Source organism: Vollenhovia emeryi, unplaced genomic scaffold, assembly GCF_000949405.1.
Source record: "Vollenhovia emeryi isolate VEMERY1.0 unplaced genomic scaffold, V.emery_V1.0 DF939123.1, whole genome shotgun sequence".
NCBI classification, from domain to species: domain Eukaryota; kingdom Metazoa; phylum Arthropoda; class Insecta; order Hymenoptera; family Formicidae; genus Vollenhovia; species Vollenhovia emeryi.
Window position 1 is genome coordinate 1170588 of NW_011967243.1, and position 21638 is coordinate 1192225.

Consider the following 21638-nt stretch of genomic DNA (forward strand, 5'->3'; position numbering starts at 1 on the left):
TGTATTAAACGCGTACCGTTTATCGTAGCGTATCGAATTCTATTCAAATTGCGTTAGATATACGTATAATAAAAGTACAAAGAAACACACAGGGTAAATTATTTTCGGAATAAACTGTCTGTTAGTATTTTACAATACCGGTGATGTTTCATTATAAGTAAATTGGCGAGTTATCGATTGCTTTTGTGTAGACATCGAATGCGCGTTTCCCACTTTATACGCATTTTAAATCTTCTTTCAGCTTCTTTGTTAAGTGTCAAGATCGGCTTGTTACAAATTCGTTATTGTTCGCAGCGCCATAAACAAGTCCCGACGCTCTTTATTCGATACGACGAGGACGTTTAATCGGATTTCGCGATTTCGTTCGTGAGAGATCGGTCGCGAACGCGCTCCCCGTTATTTTCCATCTTTCATTGTTATCGCGACGAAACAAAGGTAAGCGCGGTCGCGCAAAAAGGCCATAAGATGGGCTTAATGGCACTGGCGCGTCGCCAAATCGCGCCGCGGGGTCGAATGCACCGATTGAAATGTTCATTACTGCCGCAAATCATCCGGCGGATCCGCGTAAAGAAGAGCCGCCTGTACTATATATCCACCACTTGGTATCTCTTTCAGCTCGCTCAACTGCGCTAGAAACGAATTGCCGCGATAAATCCGCCCGCGTCGATTTTTCTCGAGAAGCGCGTCGCTCCCGAGATGATGGGTTGGGATTCTTGGCGCTTATTACTGTGATTCGCAAACTTGCTCGGAAAGACTGAGAAAGCTCGTCATTTAGCACAATCTCAGGAAGATACAACAGAATATCACTCTCTTTATTTATCGGTAATCGTTTTAAAAGCACAAATATAATTAATAAGTATATTGATATTTCTTTGTATGGCAGATTTTCCCACATTATTTTCAATAGAGTTGAAAATATTAATCGTAGATATTGCGTTAACAAATAACGCATTAGTAGATACACATAGACTTTTCGTAAAGAAGGAATTGTAAAGAGTTGCGATAAACGAGGAAGAAAGTTTTTACTTTTTAGTTTGTGCCGATAATTCGCTAAGCGAGTCTATAACGAAAACCATTGTAGTGAATTGGCCGATTTATAAGCTGGTGGCTTTTTTTTGTTGCAGACAAAGCTCCGTCGGAAGCATCCTTCAGAGGGACCGAGTATCTCACGATAGATTTGAGCAAAGGAGAACCCGTGCTCAGTACACAGGAATCCATAAGCCTCCAGTTCAAAACGAGACAGCCAAATGGACTCCTATTTTATTCCGGTAAATACTTTCTGTATTCATGGCGAACCATTTCTTTGGTCAATTATAATAACTTCCCTCGAACAATTTATTTTTACTTGCGGATTATTTTACCCTTGAATGTGTTTGCTGGCAATTAAGAAAATAGATAACCGCAGGTATTTGTAGTTTGTACATCTGGCGAACAATTAATACGAGGATACAGAAGCGCGAAAGTAATAATCGGAAATCTGGATTAGAGTGCACGCGAAATTATTGCGAATTTTCCGTTCTGGAAACAAACGGGCGCGAATCCGTCGTGGAAGCGTGCGATTAGCTGAAAACAATTTGGAAAGATTAACAATGGATTCGCATTTAATCGAATAACTTACGGACGACCGAATATCCTTTGAGAGAACGCAAATAGACAATGGGACCATCTTGGACAATGGTCGCATATTAAATCTTTATTGCTCCTCTTCTCCCGTGGCGACATTATAGCCAATTAGAACGTTTCAATGGTTCGGATACCGGACGTACGGCCAACCAAAGAAATTTTGTCCCTCTTTCCTTTCCTCTGTCCATTTAGCATCCTTTTCTTATCATCTCTCTCCTCGCTTTTATTTTAAGATGGTGTTACATCGGGTCTTGTACGACCTATATTAATCTAGACTCCGTAAACGTTTCATTTAAAGTTTCCTGAGCAGAATAGTGCACGACATATACGTTATCGAAAATCGATCGTTATTTTATTTACTTATTACCTGCAAGTACATTTTGTATCGACAATTATAGGATTTCTAGCTTTATGTTTAGCTCCGACATAATTTCGAGAATAGACATTCAAAGTAATAATGACAAAAATGTTTAGACTTTGCGCTGTAATTATAATCAATTATAATTGATTCTTTTTAATATTGAGAAGATTTTCTCACTTTATGTGTCCGAAGAGCTCTCGTGGTTTTAGATAGCAAAATTAATTTCAAAACTTGAACAAAATTTTCGCTTGAAATTGAAACTGCAAAGTTTTAAAGATACGTGTGTGTAAATGAAATTTAATTTACTTAATAATCCGAGCAAAAAGCAAGTCGAAGGAAAAGTTGGCCTCTTACTCGTGCGCGTCTCGGTCAGATTTCTGATTTATTGTGCCTTTATCATATCCACCCGGCCGTGTTACGGCTTCTCCTCGGATGCGCATGAACCTTCAGTTTATAGTATACTTACGTAATGAACGGTGGAATCAGCGCAACCAAGATGGCAAGACTGCACCATCCGCAGTAAAAGGAGGAGTTTGCACCTCCGGTTGCAGCGGCAACTCGAAACCTATATACCGGAGCCGCAATGCCGTACCACACACACACTGACATGCGCGCAACCACACGTCCGCATTCACATATCCGCACCCACACAGCGCGCAAGATGCATACGTAGCATTCGTTTCCCTCTCTTGCATCTCCGCAGCGCGCTCACACCAGGTTGCTCATTTGTTCGCGAGATAAGCTATAATGCAACCGCGCACTCGCCGTGCATTTGAATTGCGCGTATTTCCGGGGGGCATAATCGTCGCGCCACGCAACTTTCATTCTTTGAAATCGCGGCGTCGTATCGCGGGAATCCCCTCGCGAGCGACGTAACAACTCCCTTGGAGTGTCTCGCCGGAAACGGTGTCCGACCATCCTCGCCTTTTACCACTTTGCGCTGTCTACTTGCACTCGCTTGGCTCACGTGCCGAGCCGCGCGTCGCGTTTAAATTCGCATCGAAATGGTCTCGCCCGAATGGTTTCAAATAACTATCTGCAGCGCGATTGTGCAACGATATTTCTCAAATATAGCGGGATTTGCACGGATAATTCGCGTCCGGGGGATAATTAGGCAAAGTACATTGAAATAACGAGCGAACAATGAATAACAATTCCGCGCGCGTGTCCGTGGATGTATCGGCGAGCGACGACTGTTATTTTGGATTCTAAAAATTCTCTGTTTGCTTTACGGTGATTAAATATTCAGTAGCGTACGCGCCACTATTGGGAGAAATGGCTCCACCCGTGGGAATTTGGACCAGGGATGCGGTCGCAACGGAAGCGGGCAAGAGCTCGCTGCCGATTTCTCGCCGCGTATCCGCCACACAGGTGCTATCTTGGCGGCGCGCAACGCGTTTGTTATCGCGCCTGTTTCCCGATAGCGATCCGCGATGCGGATCGCGCCGGCGTTGGTGGCTACGCGAATAAAAGCGCGATACGTAACGCGCGTAATGCACTTAGGCGCATGCTAATGCGTCGCGCCGGCAGCAATTAAGCCCGAAGTACTGTCTGCATCTTTTATACGCTCGAGTCCCCCGGCTGCCCGTAGGATAATTAGTATGCGGTCGCGGCCCGATTTTAAAGCGACTGCGGCAATAACCGACGGTGGCGTTTGCGAGATTCACGAGCGTAACGGCGCATCCGTTTGCGCCTCTCCCCCCGATGTGCCTTAAGCACATCTAACTTATTCGCGATGACGAAAATTGTCATCTCTCCTACGTAGCGCACATATTAATTGCAGTTCTCTTATTATTCGCTACGCGCGCCGAGTAAATTAAAAGAAATGCTCGAAAACTGGAACCTTTTTTCCCTCTCCTCTAAATTCCGCAAGTTTAATCAAAGTGCAACAGCTTGAAAGAGGCGAAACACATAAAGGTGTTTATCAAGACTGTACATTAGGAGCATTTTTGTGAAATGAATCAATTTTCGCTTCTCGCTTGTTTTCACTGCGTTTAACAGGTACATTGTTAAATATTATTATAAAGTGTGTCTTTTATATTAACTGCACGAGAGTTCTTTAGGACACCACTCGCGCGTAACTTTTAATCGCAAAAATCGTCGTTCCATCAGCAGAATCGTCTTAATCCTCCAACTCGTTACAAGTATAACATAATCCGCGAGGATTTCCTGGCGAGTCTGGTACGATAATTATTAACGACGATCGCCGGACGTTTTAACCGGTCACCCGGATACTAAGTGCCCCGAAACTAATGGTTAAGCGGTCGTAATCGATTTATATGCGTCGCATCGCGCCATAATCTGGCAAGCGGGCCCGACGAAAAATGGAGCGAGCGAGGGAAACCGATGGCGCGATGTCGCCGCGGGGATTAAAAAGTTGCGACTGGAATTTGCGTGCGCCGCTGCCGATCTTTTTTTTCCCCCCAGGCAATGCGTGCGACGTTAACGCGTCAAAAGGGATTGCGCTCAATGGACGGTAATGTCCCGGGCGCATCAACACATACGCGACTAAAACGTCCGTGACGGCCGCGAACGTTTTCTGTTTTCGACAATCTCGCGTCAGCCACTGTCGCGATTAGTTGAACGGCATTATTTGCACTTCAAAAGCGAGATAAGAGACTCGTCCGCTGTGCAATGTATATTAAGCGCGCGCGCGCTCACGGCACTCTCTCCACGACTTCATTAGTTTCGTTTTTAATTACAGGAGAGGGCGATGATTATCTCACCATATCGCTGAGAGACGGAGGTGCCGCGGTCGGTATGACCCTAGCCAAAGGAAGATTGGATCTGCACATAAAGCCGGCCAGGGTGCGGTTCGACGATCATCAATGGCACAAAATCGTCGTCCACCGGAAAGTTCAAGAGGTAAGGATCGTTATTACTTTATCCGTACATCCGCGAATAAAGGATGAAATAAGGACGTGCCGAAGATAGAATTTGACTTGGAAGTGGAGTTAGGAGATGGACATGCTCCAATATTCATTATATATGCTTGATAGCTTAAATCGGCATATACTGCCAGCTCGCGTTTCGCTTTTAAATGTCTAATTTTAATGAGCGGAAGGTAGAAAATCCATTACAGTACGGACGTTGAAGGCGTTAAATTTTCACACTGTCGCGATTCAAATGGATTGGCGAACGGACGTGAGAGCAATTTCGTTAATGTCATGGATATACAGTGGCATTCATTGCGCATTACGCGCAGTAGAATAGATAACGCAATTATTTGCGCGCTACCATCGCGGATTCCGCGAACTGCGGAATGACATGAGTTTATCAGGTTATCGCCGCAAAATATTGGCATCCCTTGTCGAATTGTAACACACACCGTGCGGATTGGCTGCGATAATTAAAGTAAGCTAATATTTGTTGGAATCTGTTAATTTCGTAACAATGGATTGTTAATTAAAGACATTGTTTCGTTGGCTCGCATATCTCATTTTTAACGGGAACAACACACTGAGGCGCGCATTAAAAAGTATTGAATTTCAAATGTTAATTGGGCATTTCAGAAACTCAAATAGTTTGAATATGCGAGAGTGAGTTCAAATCAGAAAGGAATAGGGAAAGTTTTAAACTAACCGATGCCAGTAAAAGCGACTATTATGGATCTAGATATTCATTGTACTAGTTGTGCATAGAGCAACTCGAACAATGAAAATTGTGTCATATTTAACCGAACGCATTTAAAGTAAAATGGAAACTTCTCTTTTTCCTATTCAATCTACATCGTTTAATTTTTTATTTTTTCTTAAGCACATTTTCTTTCATCTATGGACTCTAAAAGCCCCAAATTCGTTATTCTTTATTCTCAATCGGTTACAACACAGAAGAGCGATTTGTTGATATGTTTCTGCAAAGAAACTCAAAATCGACGAAAAAATCTGTATAGTTGAAGAGAAATACCGCGTCAACTCATGGGATTTTCTAGGTTCGTCTATTTCTGAAACAACTGTTCGTTATCTTACATCGCAATCGGAATGCGCTGCTCCGTGATATGTACAGCAACAATTTAAGGGCTGCGGATGTGCAGCGCGTCGAGAATTAGGTCGAGAATAGCGTATAGTCCGACTAATGTTCGCCACTGCTTTGGATAATTTTCCTGAGCACACGTTGTTCGCTCGTGTCACTTCCGCAGCTGTGTAAACGAGGAATCGATTCCCCGAACGTATGCTGTCGAAGGATCGTCCTCTGCGCGCTGTTAGATCAGGGAAATATTTACCCAACAGTGTAATATTAAGATTTTCTCAGTTTTTTTTCCTGACGTATATTTTTAGCATAATTTTGATATTTCTACGAACCATTGATTTAAACATGCCGTGATAATGAATCTTGTTCAATGATGACTCCTCGTTAGGCATCTGAAACTAAACTCGAAGACTAATAAAATATATCTTGTGTTCTTCCAATCACGGCTCTGATTTCCGCGGTGAACTTGCTTACCAAGAAACTGTAAAGGGTTTCAGCGTTCCAATTTTAATTGTTGAATAATATTAATAAGAGATTAATCAATACCTTAATCACGAGCAATCACGAAGGTATACGACATTTGTGTCGCGTTCAAACGCATATTATTTATTATCGCGCTCCAGTTATCTCTACTTACGCGATGAGTGGCGATATCTCTCCATGTCGCGTTTCAATATGCGTTGCACACGCACACGCTGCGATATACGCGACTGTTCCCGTCGCGTTACAAAGCGCATGTTTGCGACGTATCTCGGGCGCAGCTCAAAGCACCAAGTAATTGTGCACATTTTCAATAGCGAAAGATAAATACTAAATTGCGAACAGAGCGGGTGTATCAGCCGGGTATGATTATTTCCCGGGTTCGTTTCACGATGCACATTTATAGTGGCACGCGGTGGTCTCGTTATAAAAAGAAAAGGCACTCGCGTTTATCGAATCAAACACGCACGACGCGTTTTCTGTTCGATATGTCGGCTTCGCAGAAAGCGCTGACCCGGTGCTCCTATTCATACTTGCAATTAGTTCGGAACTAATAATAATTAATAATAAAGTAGACCGTACAGTGAAAACAAATCAAATTTTCAGGTTATTATAAAATGTTAAATTTTAAACTATGTTTTTCTCGAGGAACTTTCTTTCGCGAAGAAATCAATACTTGCAGTTCGAAAATTATCACCGATCCGAGTAGATTGCAAATTTTACATAAAATTGGCTGTAACACAATTGTGATATCTTATGATAATACGAACAAGAAGATATGTTTTTTCTTTCTCAAAACATTTTAAACATTTGTCCAACCAAGATCGCTGTGAGCGAAGAAAAGTTTACATCGCGCTTTTAACAGAGGCTAAGCTTTGTGGGCAAGAGTTAGAAAGTAGGAAAAAATGCATTCAGCGAGATTAGTCGTTGCCCCAAACAAGAGTTGTCGCGCGACGCTCTTGAACCCTTTTATTCTACGTGCGGCGTGGCTACGCCGCTTGCCGGGCGCGTTCAAAGAGCACAGAGCAACCCCTTCACTCTCGAACACTATCCTTCGACCAGTTACTGTCGCGATACGTGTAAAGGTTAATATCGTCGAGAGGTGGGCGGAAGGAAGGGAAAGAGAGTAGGAAAAGAGATTGGGTGTCTAGACACCCCTACCCTCCAGTCAGACTTGAGCCCTCGGGATGCGAGCTGCGAGAATCGACTTGCAGCGCGGATTGCCTATTACGATCCTCCCGCGAGCGTTTACACCCGCCGTATGTTGTACACACGGACACTATTATCTCGCCGATGGTTTGATTGCGTGGTTACCACGAGCGCTCTGCCGATGTGTGCCACACGAACACAATAGACGAGTGTCTTTTACTTCCTGCAGAGATTTTATTGAATGTCTCACTTGTCTTGTAGGTTTTGTAGAATTTTTATCGAACACTCGTGTCTTTTAGTTACTGCCAAGATTTTATCACGTATTTGTGAAATATTTTAACTCGTAAGAGAAGACTAAGATGAGAATAAGACGTGTATTTATATTAATAAAATTCACAATAAAAAATTAGAGAAATAAAGGAAAAAGGGAAGCTATTTGCAGCATTTGTAAATTTTTAACTTGGTTGAGCAAAGAATGTACAATTTATATTCTTTTATTTTATTTTAAAAACGTTTATTTTTCTTGAAATCTCTCTCTCTCTCTTTCTCTCGTATATACAATATAAAAGGGAAATTCTATTGCAGAGTAGAATAGTTAATTTCAGATCCACGTTTGTAAACAACTGGAAGTTTTCAATACTTGATGTATAAACGTTTTACACGCTCGCTGTTAGGGAATGCGAAACAAACAATTTACGCGCTACGATCGATTCTATATTCAATTAATTTATATGTGGTTGCCTTTTGCTACGTACTTTGCTTCGCTTGTTATTGAAAAAAAGAAATTCGCTAATGCGCATACAAACTGTTTATTTGTGGTAAAGGCTTACATGTAAAGCTATATATTTAACGTAATCGGGATTCGAGTCACGTTACGGAATCAAGCAAGTGGTCGGACTATTTTTCATACTTGCTCAAGAATGCCTCGAACTCGGAAATGCAGAGGAAACAGAAACCCAGCTGGCTGGCGTTACGATGACACGCACGAGCGCACTTAACGCACGACACTTGGCGGTAGCGTTCGTTAGTATCGACCAACGTGAATGCACTGATGACGTTCCGCATGCGAACTTCTGAGATTTCAATCGATTACGTCGCCCACGAGCGCCATAAATTAAGCCCTTAAATGCAATCGCCCGACTTGCAGCTCCGAGATAAGCTTTATCGGCTAATCACATAAGTTTTATTAAATTTAAGATAATGTATCGCTGTAATTGCTGGTAACTTGCCAAGAAAAGAGAAAAAGAGAAAAAAGAAGGGGAAAAGATACCGTCCAATAAATTTGCGAGTTCACCATTGTTCATTATTGCCCTCTGCCACTTGTATCTGCCGCAATTTTCATTCCGCATGTAGATGAAATTAGTCGGAAAACTTTTCAAAAACGTGCAACGATTATAGACTACGGTGGGGAAAACCACACTTGTATTCCGTCAACATCAAGAGTTATGTTCTACAGTGTATTTCGCGAGTGGAAACGGAAAATAAAATCCAGTCTGGCATCCAGCACGAGGGATGCCTTAGAATGAACAGGAAAACTCGCGCGTAGTCGATTCGAAGATCCTCAAAGGGCGAAGCCTGCCACGATCGCGCGTGCTCCACCCGAGAGATTCCACCGATCTCTGACAGAAAGATTTAACACCGTATCACCTCGGAGCGTATCCATTCGCCGCGCCCGGTGCATACCTATGAGGGCAACCCGTTCGTTCATCGCGTTCCTCCTTGCAACGAATTCTTCTCCGCTTTCGCGCGCGCGAGCGAGCACGGGGTGACGGAGGCGGATCGCGGCCTCATCCTTCGTGTGTCACTAGATCACCGGGATCCCTTAGGCACGAGTACTTTCATCTCTCGTTGCTGCACCCCCGCTTTTTCGTGGCAAGATGCATCGACCGGAAGGCCTCGCGTTCGTGAGTAAACGGGACGTCTCGAATACGCAAGATGATCTCTTATTTGATGCAGCGCAGAATTTGCCTACGATGCAATGCTAACCGACACCCGCCATTACTTAAGATCTGATTTTCGTATTTCAGTTTTTATCGCATGCCCAAAAATGGAATTTATCGTAGTTCACTTATACGCGTGATGTTAAAACTTACGAAAGCGCGATAAATAGTTATCTACTCGGCGTTGCTTCTACGGAAAGATCGTCTTTAAACTAGTTGAAATAAAATCACGGTCACAAAAGAAATCCCTTTTCGAAACGTACTCTATATAAACTAAAGTTAAATTAAAAACTTCCAAAGTAGTTAAAGTATATCGAATTCTGGCTGAGAAAAAAAATAAAGCAACAATTTCTTTTGAAACGAGACATTTCTACCGCTTCTTCTTTAGCCAGCCAGTACGCGACTCGAACGAAGAGATTCAGGATCGTATATATCCTACCATAAATTAAGATTTCAATTCGTCGCCTGCCGGATCGAACTTATGTGCATCGATAGCGCTTCGCTTCTCTTGTCACGCTTGGCTTTCACGACGTGGAGACTTCGGGAATTTACTATCGAAGTATGCCATCTACGATACGTTTGTTGACACGATCGATTCCTGCTGGAGGAGGAAACAGAGAATGCTCGTGTAATAATGCTCGTTGAACGCGGGAAAATTTGTGCGGGAAGATTAAACGCGTGCGTGCGCATGCAAAGGGATAGAGAGCGCGATAACGAGAATTGTTGGAAAGGCACGGGGAAAGGCGAAGAATTTTTGTGGAAAATTAAACTATCAGCCACGCGCGTTAATGCTGAAAATTATTCACAATCGTGCGTTATTTCTGTTTGGATCGCACTGCAATTTTACTAGGCGTTTAAAAAATAATCTTTACTTTGCAAACAATAACGTCGCGTGAGGTCGATCTGTAGACAAGCGCTGTGTAACGTTCCAAATCGGAGCTTCGAGGAATGAATATGATTTGTTAGTCCAACGTTTGTGAAATATCCGGAGAGAGAGATGATCGCGAATTACGGCGGAATAGAAGGATCTACGATCCTTCGTTTGCGGAATGTTCGGGGTATGCGATCTAAATCCACGGCATTAAATCATTCTCGCGAGTGAGAGAGGCTTGCAACGCATTCGAGCAGTTTTCCGGGAAACCGTTTAATTCGTTACGTACGACTCAGCTGCACAAACATTAGCTTATTTGAAAGGGAATCCGGAGGAATGCCGGCGCTTTTCTTTGATATGCTGCTGGCGCAAAGTAGTCTTTAAATTTACGACGTTCGGTGAAGATCCCGCCGGGTCGCGTAATGCCAATTTTATGTAAAACTCGCGGCCCCATAGATTTTATATTAAGAGCATCGTAAGTAAATAATAAATTACTCGATAGATGGATTATTTTGCCGCATTACTCGTAATGTAAGTAAAATATCGTATATTAAAAGTAAAGTTGATACGCCCTCTCATATTTTATTTCGACGTTCTAACATGAATTATAAAATACCTCTTAAAATATTGACTTCTCGTTATTCGTAAATTTACTCAACACTCCAACTCGTGTAGACACAGTGCGTTAAGCTTCGCGGGACAAAGCTTATCGAGTTTGTCGTAATCCCTTTGTTCCCTACTTTTACTCGGCGGTGTACTCGGTATAGGAAATCTCATCGAATATTACTCGCCTGAGCCCAAGGGCGATCTAAATCGAAAGCCAATTAAGCAGATAACTGATCAAAGGCAAACAATAAGCGTATCGGCCTAGCTTGCCGAGATATTAACATAATGCCGAATCAGAAGCCATTCGTACACAGGACTACAAGCCTTCGGAAGCTGTTTGATTCACCATAACGATACAATCCTCAAATTGACTGTAATGTATTAAATTTGACGTAGTCTTGCGCATCGCGTGAAACATTTTTTCGTATCGTAGATTAACGATCAACGATCGAAAGTAATAACGAACGAAACGTTAATCTTTGGACAAATTAAAATCCGTATGGCTCAAACGAGCTTTGTACAAATATTTCAATCTGACGTCAACATTGTAAGTGCAACGATGAGTGAGATCCATACTAAATATGCAGATGTGCATTAGAGAGTAATTTTTTAAATATATGAAATACATATGCCGCGAAATGGACTGAATTGAACAAAAATGAAATAGTGAACTTACATAATGAAAACGTCAAGTTCGTTATTACAGTGTATTGACTTGACTTACACACTACACGATTGTCAAGCGACGAAGAAAGTCTACAACGATTCGATTCGTGTTCCATTTAAAAGTTCGTGTGCACGTAGCATATAATCGACGTGCGACACGAAGAGAGATACGCGTACGTCTTGTTTTTCGCCATCATTTCGCAGTACGCAAATGCAAGAGCTTTGTCACTGGCTTTCTCTTTCCGGCTGTTGCCCTTCTGTCAGTCGTTTAATCGCCATCAAAGGGATTCCTTAATAAGGCCCGCACACAGCCGCAGGCTCGCAAACCGCCCGCGTTTAGAAAGCAAATGCCCCTTGTGTCACACGCACGTTCGAAGCATATCAATGACGAGAAATTTTACGGATGGAATCGTCGAGTTCTTTAATCGCTCGTCTAAAAACGATCGAAAACTTTCATCTCGGCGAGCGTAATGGGCGGAAATAAGGTGAAATTAAAACGAAAGGAATATTTTTCGAGCTATTTATTTTTCATGAAAGCTAGTTTTTGGAAATAAGAAAAGTGAGGGAGTATTTTCGGGAATATCGCTTGGATGGCAAGCAATTCACAAACCGATATTGCATTATTACCATCTGAAAAGGTGGTAAGATGATTAAGATCCTAATGAACTTCTGGAAAAAATTTAGATTTCAAACTTGACTCCAGGCGAAGGCTTTCGTGCTCGCATCAAGCTGCGAGCGTTTCTCGCGAGGAAATGAAAATCGGTGAAGTTTCTACAAATACGTAAAATACGTTTGCGTTTTTCTCGAGCGACGCGCGGCGTAGCCATTCGCGCATCAAAAAAGTTCTTATGATAATCCAGAGGAAAAGTTTCGCTCGGCGTCGAATAGCTCGCGAGCTCTCGCGGCGATCAGCTTCGAAAGCTTCCGTACGTCGGGCAACTTTTGGATTTCAATTGTCGGTGTCGCTCGGAAACGCGTAAAATATACACGGTACTCTATACTGATTGCACATTTACGCTTTTTGTTTCAGATCTCTTCAATAACCAGCTTTTGCAGGGTGAGTGCATGATTTTTATTGTACCGCACGTTGTATGTACGTAGCTTTGGTGCGCCCGATCGATCGATCGCTCCGATGCAAATATTATTGCAAAAAATAGCGCGCAAAAGAATATTACGGTCCAGTTGGATTTACATTATTTAGTTGGTTAATCACGACTTTCCTCTGTATACTTTTTTTATCAAGCTCTGTTTTACACTTACTAATTGATATTGCCTTTACATTTTATCAAACGACAGATTTATTTTATTTTAATTCGATTCAATTGTTGCTCATAATTGCGTTTCACCTACAATCAAATCGGTATTGTACGGTGAAATACAAGATTATTTGAAGAAGAATTGGTAGGAAATTTCGTTATTTAAAATATGTTAGGCTTGATTAAATCGCCTCTTTCTCTTATTTCTGCCAAACCTCTTGAGCAGCAACTTCGTGATGGAGGGGCGCGAAGTTGCCTGCATTCCAGAGAAATGCCGAGGCATTTTTAACAAGAGCTCAGTCATCTATCCGTTTAGGTCCTCCGGCCACGTCCTCTTATTGCTCCACTCATGTCCTACCGGGACACGCGGGTGATCTCGAGATCTCCATTCGAGTCTCGTCCTCTCGCCTACGTGAGCGTCGTTGTCTCGCCCACTGTGCTTCCGGGCGGAAGGAATCCCGTGTGAATTTTTTATTGAAAGTATTTCCACGGGAGTGGCATACAGAAATAAGTTGACAAATGTTCCCATATTATTTATCTCAGCTCAATTCTACTAAACTGTAAAATACGCGGAGGGCTTTCAGTTTATAAATGATGCTACGCCGTGACAGGAAATTCCTGCATTTTGGTCTGACTGGAGAATGATTAATAAACGGTAGACTTTTAACGAAAGTGCAAAACGTATTACATTTATTAATAATAAAAATGACTATGTTTGTCTTTCTTGAAATTGAAATAATCGAGTTTCTAAGAGAAAAAGATTTTCCGCGGGGAAATTTCTTATTTGAAAATAATATAAACGTTTTATAATTTATGGAAAATATCGTAAAAATATTATAAATTTTTTTCTAATTAATGTATAAACGTAATTTGAGAAAGAAAGAGGTATGTGAAGGATTTTTCCATAACTTTAATAAATGAATCTGATTCAAGAGGATACACATTTTATCTCGTAATTAAACTAGATGACAAAAATAATTTTCCACATTTTACATTTTTCGTAATATCGGTATTTCAATTGTTCATATGAGAAATAAATTACTTCCTGTATTGTGAGCGGAATAACATTTCAATAAACGATGAATTTTCCATCGCCTGTCTGTCTCAAAGAAATATACCGACGATTTCGAAGAGACGTAGGAAAAAGTTGCAGCTGATGCATCTCGCCTGCACTTGACTGCTTTCAAGCGAGGAGTCGGAAAAAGATTCTGAAATGCAAATGGGCGCGAAACCGATCGATTGCATAATTTACGGTGCAGCCCGCGAGCTGAAAATACTGACGTTATCACGAATTTCTTGTCACGTAAACGTAAATTACTTCTTTTACTTATCGCTGACAATTTCCCATTAGCTAAATACGAGTATTTTCACCTCATACACTTTTTATCAACGAAACATCATTGCGATAAAAGTTGATCATCTCGTTACAATTGTGGAAATTGCAACACTTAACATCCTTCAATTCGACAATTCAAATGGCTATCAAATGGTTTCTATTTTTACGCTCATTTTTGGACACGTAAAATACAAATAGAAATTAATCTATGTCACATCTTTTCTCTCTTCCTTGAAATTATATTTTATGTCAGATTGACACGACGCTATCGCTCTAAAAAGCAAGAATAAATCATTCATGATGCAAAGAGCGAGAAGATCTCGTCTTGATACTGCCTTTTTCTTCCTTAGTGAGTATGCGCGTAGAAGTTTTCACATTTCCCGTCTTTTCACCTCAATGTTTGAGTCTGAACCGCTCTTAAGACTCTCGCGATGCTCCAGTAAATTCGATGATGACGTTTCTCCGGTTTTCCCCGGTTTCCCACGAATCTTTTTCCTTGTTTTTCACTCATTCCGCAGGCGGCCTTTCAGGGTGTCGGGTATAATTTACGATCTCGTTAAAAACGTAGAAATCATTTATTTCCATGGTACGACGTAATGTAGAAAAACGATCGGCGGCAGTGAACGAAACCAATAGTGAAACGGGATCATTTTGCAGCTTCCATTTTTACCATGGAACAACATTGCCATTTGTTACGCGATAGAAACGTCGGGTTTTAAAACAGGTAGTAATTGTGAGCATTGTTAAAAATATTATATTAGATCGTTAACATGTCTGTATAACATTTTAGTATCAGATATCTTAATAAGGGAATATAATTAAAATATTATTTGAATATTAATTCTATTTGAATATCAGTCTGGATTCTACAAAAATTTTGATTTCGTTTTATTTGAGTTAAAATTTAAAAAAATTTTTACTCTCACTATTTTTAACTTTTTAAAACGGTCTTAAATCTACAAAACTCGCCGGATTTTTATTTGACGAAATATATCGTGAGATGATGATTTTTTTATCTGCAAGTTTTCCATTAAAAAGGCAAAATTTAAAGCTGTTTCCTTACACGTTATTTTATTTACGATGCGATTTGTGATGGACGTTCACGGAATAAAATTAAAAAATCGTTAGTCGCGACAACAAAATGCGACGCACTTTTGCGTCCCCACGGACGCGTTATACAAATGCAGAATGTCCGTCATCCGTAAGCGGCTAAGTAGAGCTCACGTCTGGTTGTAATAAATAGTCTACTCCATCCCCTTGTCACTCCGTTCGCTCCATATTCGTCAAACGAGGATCAACATACTCGTTGCAAGAGGGACCCTCTCGCGCGTATGTTTCCTCCGGTGGGTTTGCGGCCCACTTTCCCGGCTACGCTTATTGTGTTGCTCCAAATACATTGTGCACGCAACCGAGGAATGTCTGCTGACGCTCGGTGGCTCGGCGATTATCACGATGCGAGGAAAAAAGGTGATATTAGAGGACCTGCTTCCCTCAAACCGAGTCTGCGTAGCTTCTTTCCGCACCATCGTTCATTTAGGTTCTAAAGTAACATCTACGTTGTAAAGAATTAATTTTAGCTACATTGCACGCCTATTAAATATTTAGACATGCAACTTTCTTACATGCACAATTTTATTGAAAATGCATGAAAGTTGGTGCTATTATTATTTTACATGCTATCTAATCTTTTATCGAGATTCTCTGCAACGCGGCTATTACGTATGCAGGTTTAATGAAGAAAACACAAGAACTTATAAAATATTAATCACCGGGCTCGCAGCAAAAAATGACAATAACAAAATGCACGTTATATTTTAAAAGCGACGGATCATAAATTATCATGCTGGCTCAATTTCAGAGAAAGAAAATAGTTGCCTGTACAATGAATTGCCAGTTCAGTTCACATTGGGACACTGTTATAAATGTTTAAGACGGCCATTAGCACGAGTCAGCGAGTCCAGAAGCGGCTAATGAAGATGGAAAATTAATTAAGTCGGAAAATTAATTCCTTCCCCGTGATAGAGCGAGATATTGCGGTTGCCCGATTCAAATCAAAACTGCGAATTTTGATTTACTTGGGCTTAATTAAATTTCCACCTGAATTAGCGATTCGCCGAAGTGGGCTAATCCACCGGCGTGACGTAATGACCCCTGCGGGGGATGTAAAACTGAAAATTTATAAAGCCAAGCCTACATATTTAAAATATATACATTTTTCTTATCAAACGATTAAATCTATACTTTTGTTAGTGGTTCAGCCAAGAAATTGAGTAATCGATAAATAATACTAGATGAATAATAATCAGAAACGCATAACATAAACCAACATTTAATAACTTATTATAGGAAGCGAATGAGTCGATTTGACTAATAGTGGTTTACCATTTATAAATTGATCATGTAAATAATTATCTTGCTAATTATATATATATTAATTTATTATTTATTGCTACGAATATCATTTTCATAGGAAAATATTACACGCGTGAAATTTCTCATTAACAGTTACACATTTTAATATCATTTTAGTCGGATATTGCCTTACTAAATTTTGTCATAGATACATGCAATCGTGATGAAGTAATGGCAGAAACGCATTAACGTATCTTTATACTCTTTATGCAAAGTACGCTTTACTGTGCGGAACACCGTTACTCGTAGACAGTTCCTTAATTTCATCGCGATGAGCTCGAGATCTATTTGTTCACTGAGAAGCATCGGAGATAAGGCCTCGAGGATTATGAAGGAGATTGCTCGACTGCGGTCCAAGGAAGCGCCCTCGACAAGAGAGCTACCTAATTACGATGAGGGAAGGCGGAAGCGCCTAGCAGGGCCGGCCCTATACGGCTTTAATGCTTCACGTCATATTTTCGAAGCTAAATTAATTAAAAGGGATTACTTTTTAGAACCTTATTTTTCAAAGTCTTAGATCCTATCTTTATTACAGTTTTATTTTGTATCATGTTTCACTACTTTGTAACGCCTTCGTTTTTTTTAATTACGTGAAGATAATTCGCATTTAAGAGCAATAATATACTTTGTTACGGAAAAAATTAACAATTTTATATACTGCTTTTATTCAATTTATTTATTATACAGTTTATTTATAATCCACATATGATTTACAGGCTGTTGTACAGACAAATAACATTTTATATTTTTCTTGCATTAGATTCACACTTGAAAGTCTCAAATTTTACATTAAATTAAGATAATAAGATTTATTTAATAAGAACTGAAAATTATTATTAAATTAAAACAATATTATAAAGTTATTGTTTCTACTGATTATTCAAATTTCGTGCAAAGGGTGAAAAATGTGTACATTTTTACGATTGCATTAAACATAAGCCTATATTACAAGCTCTGTAAATAACTAACAGTTTGCCACTCGAAATTTCATATAAAATTAAAAGAATTTTTTGTTATATCTATATTTTTTTTAAGTACATTCAATGTAAAATTTAAGACGTTTAAATGTTTAATTTTGTATACATGTGCAATTGCCTGAACAAAAAGCCCAAGATTTATAATTTTTCGTACCAAAAATTTCATGGCTGCATCGCGGCGGCCCTGGTGGTAAGCGAAGATGAAGAGTAGTAAGAGGATAGTATCTTCCTCTCCGTTAGATACCTCTGAGAGGTACGACGAGAGGACGTAACATCCTAACGCTTTAACCCTGCTCGTTCTATCCGGTTTCCCTTTCTGTTGGTTAAAGCGTATAGTAGACGAAAAAGGAAGCACATAACCGGGAGATAACGTCTATCGACACCACTGCTAAAGTCGTAACGAACCGCTCCTCAAGAACGGCGCTTGTCTAAATGCTAAACTTTACGGCATGCCCGCATGATCGTTCCGGAAACTTTAGCCGTTCTTTTTCAGAGATGTGGAAGCGCGTTACCGATGTTAATGCCGGTTACTCTTTCGAAGAGCGAGGTATAACGACGCTTGCAATTTACCGGTCCGACGAAAAGTTACGAGCGAAATATATAAGCCTTCATTTACGGAATATGGACTTTAGATAGACAAAAAGTTAAGAAAGTTCGAAAAACTTAAGATTAGAAGAACCATGAAATACTTATACAGGGCAACAGACCGAACACGTACAAAGATTGTGTTAAAATTATAAATATTAGCATTTATCTTTTAATTCGAAAAATTTTGTGCCAACTGTATGCAGAAAATCAATTTAAGTAATAAGGTTAAATTTAATCCCATAATTCGTCGTGAGATAGAATTTTCATCACACTGCTCTTTCTGTTATAGCTCTCTGCTATTGTCGATGGGATTTACGCTGAGCACGGTCATACCGCGGGATCGTTCACACATTTGGCGAGCGATCGACTTCTCGTTGGTGGAGGCGCTGATGCGAGGTCCTTGCAGGGCGCCAAAGGGATCAACAACTTCGTTGGGTGTCTGAGAAAGGTTAGATCGGCGGCATGATTTATTTATACCTTCCACTAACTTTTCCATCCTTACACCGCAAATAAGCTTAACTGAAATCAAAATTACATAAAGCGCAATAGAAGCCATTAAGGATTTTAATGCTGGATTGCTGCACAAGCTATAGAAAGATTACAGTTTCTACATTTTGCCAGAAAATAATGTAAAATGTAATAAAACGGTGAGGCTATTTTTAAATGTTTGCTTTGCAGAAAAATCGAAGAGTGTTTAAGTAACGACAAGTGATAAACTAGATAAAGTAAAACAACTATTTTTACTAAAAAAAAAGAATTATTATAAAGCAGAAAATGATGAATAATCAATGATTAAAAACAAAGCGTATCTTGTATTAAGAATAAATTCCAAAGTATAAATGAGTTACAAAATTATACTTTTCAGTTCAATTTTATGCACCTCATTTAAATAACTTAAATCTTAATTAAGATAAGCGATGCTTAAGTGGAAAATTGCATTAAGTTCACAAATGATCTTCCGACATTTTCGTTGCGAAGGATTAACTACGAGTTTGGGATAAGTTTATAACTAAAATTTGACCCGTTTATTTTAGCTCACTTTGTATCACATATCCTCTAAATCTGAACTAATCCCTCTTTTTATTGAGTTAACGTGCAGAGAAATAGCTTAATAGGCGACTGAACGGCTATTTTTTCCTGCGAGAAACAATAATACCGCTGCTGAACGAATCATATTATCGTCCGCCGTAATTATTGCCCTTTTTGTGCTCTTTTTAGTCGAGTATCGAGTGAACAATTACTTTAACTTTAAAATTACATTGTCGATAGCGAATCGTAATAGTATGTTATTGAATATTTGACGATATATGTATAATAGAGAGAGAGGAGAGTCGTCTATTATGAGATAGGCCCCTAATATGAGATAACGGAGTTTCTCCTAAATTAATAGGCACCATCTGTTGATTTCACCATAAATTTATTTCCCTCGGAGTAAAATCTGTTTAGTGGAAAATTCATTGTTAGATCGCGTGTGTGTAATCGTTGCGAAAAAAGATTTGTGAAATTGGATGTTGAAAATCCATTTTCTTATTTTAGAAGCCTATCTCAGAATAGAGGACTTTCCTATACATCGTGTCTGACTCACCGAGTTTTTTCGAGAGCACACATGTTGCTTAAACATTCTGTGCTATAATAAATTGGACTGAAAGAGTGGCCGTTATATACGTGTTATAAAGGAACGTAACATGATGCACTTACAAAATAATGAGATTCTTGTTAACTTTGCGAATGAAACAAAGCTCGGGGAAAATGTTTGTCAATTCCTTAAGCTTGTACAGTGCGCTCCAAAAAATACTTATTTGTAAAGATTTAATATAATATTATAGATATTATAATGAAGGGAAATACGTATGTAATTTTTTACTTGCAGATTTTTTCTTTCTGAGATATTGTCAATTGATCTCTTTACTATAAAAGCTTTGCACATCATTAATTCTATCTTTTGATAACAGTTAAGTGTATCAGTATTGTTTAGACTCGGAATTGTGAAAAGATTTTTATTATAATCGTTCTCCTTAAAGATTCCAAGTTTTGTCAAAGTTAGTAAAACTCTCCAGTTGGTAACAGTAAAAGTTAGAATGATTCCTTGTTAAGAGCCTTTAAATAAATAATCATATGCTTATTAAACTTGTTAAGTACTATGTAAAGAATATTTTTAACTAAGAACATTTACACTTGAAGTACTTGGAAATTCTAGAATTATTTCTACCGATAGAACGATGCACATGAACTTCCTGTAGGAACCAATAAAAATGTCCGCCCAACAGGGTGTCGACGTGGTCATCGCAACGCAATGAAATATTCATGCCAGCAACTTACTTGGGGAGTTCCGCCCGTGAAGTAAAGTCGAACTAACGCGCTATGGGTGGTGACAAAGAAACGCGAATGAAGCGATAAAACTTGTCACAATATAAAACACACCACTGAGGCAAAAGGTTAATGGCGACTGTAATTTGCTGACTGTTTGCAGCTTAAGCAATGCGATGCGAATCGCCTGGTAAATTATTCCTACGAGTTTTATTTACGAGCGTGCGCGCGCCTGCGATATGTAAATTGTTCGGGATTCCGCCGCGGTAAAGTTTCGACTTCTACCTAAGGCTCTTAGCTTTCCGTTGCAATCATATTGCATTATGACGGTTAGAGGCGAAAAATCATATAAATTTTTCTCTTTCGCGTTATACATCAAAATGGATTAGTTTTCTCGTATCTGTCACTGTCCATATTTGCAGATCTTTATCGATTGAATATCTTTTATTACCACATGCTGTCTTCGAAATTCTTTGATCTGCAAATAAAATATGAACATTCAAGTTTTGCTGATTTTATATTAATTTAAATATTTTTTTGACCGATGTTTGCCCACTTGCCTGTTTCTCGATGGACAGTAATCTTTGTAATGAAAAACAAAATATTTCATGTACATCCGTCATTTCTTTGCTTATCCAAGTCTCTTCTGGCAAGAATAGTTTGTCCCTGGTATAACGGGCGTTATAAAGTATGCAGGTAGTTGTGGGTTATAAAGACTCCAGTTGTTTATATTAGTCCAAATAAGGAGATATTTGTAGAAAATCGAATTTAACAGCAATCTCTGTTTTTCAAGTGCACATTAAAATTTAGAATAAAACAATTCTGAAGAATAATTTAAAATGCTAGGCACAACTTAATAATTAAAGTAGGATAAGGTGACCAAATGTAGATCAACAATTTGATGAGTCGCTAATAAGCGACATTTTAAAGTAATTCACTTGAATTTTGCTCTTTACTATAATATATTGTGGATATCATAAAAGACATGTTTTTATGTCGTTTATTAGCGATTCATCAAATTGTTGATCCGCATTTGGTCACCTTACACTAAGGATTTAAATCTGAACATGTGCTACGTAAAGAGTACAGATACTATA

At 39.5% G+C, this 21638-nt stretch overlaps 1 protein-coding gene across 1 annotated transcript in view; it reads left to right on the forward strand.

The window, feature by feature from the left end:
• Nucleotides 1-21638, forward strand: part of LOC105569630 (neurexin-1) — a 218668-nt gene that overhangs the window by 112252 nt on the left and 84778 nt on the right. The window contains 4 exon segments of the mRNA XM_012026247.1: nucleotides 1125-1268; nucleotides 4689-4849; nucleotides 12696-12722; nucleotides 18524-18682. Of these exon segments, the coding sequence (XP_011881637.1) occupies nucleotides 1125-1268; nucleotides 4689-4849; nucleotides 12696-12722; nucleotides 18524-18682 (491 nt within the window).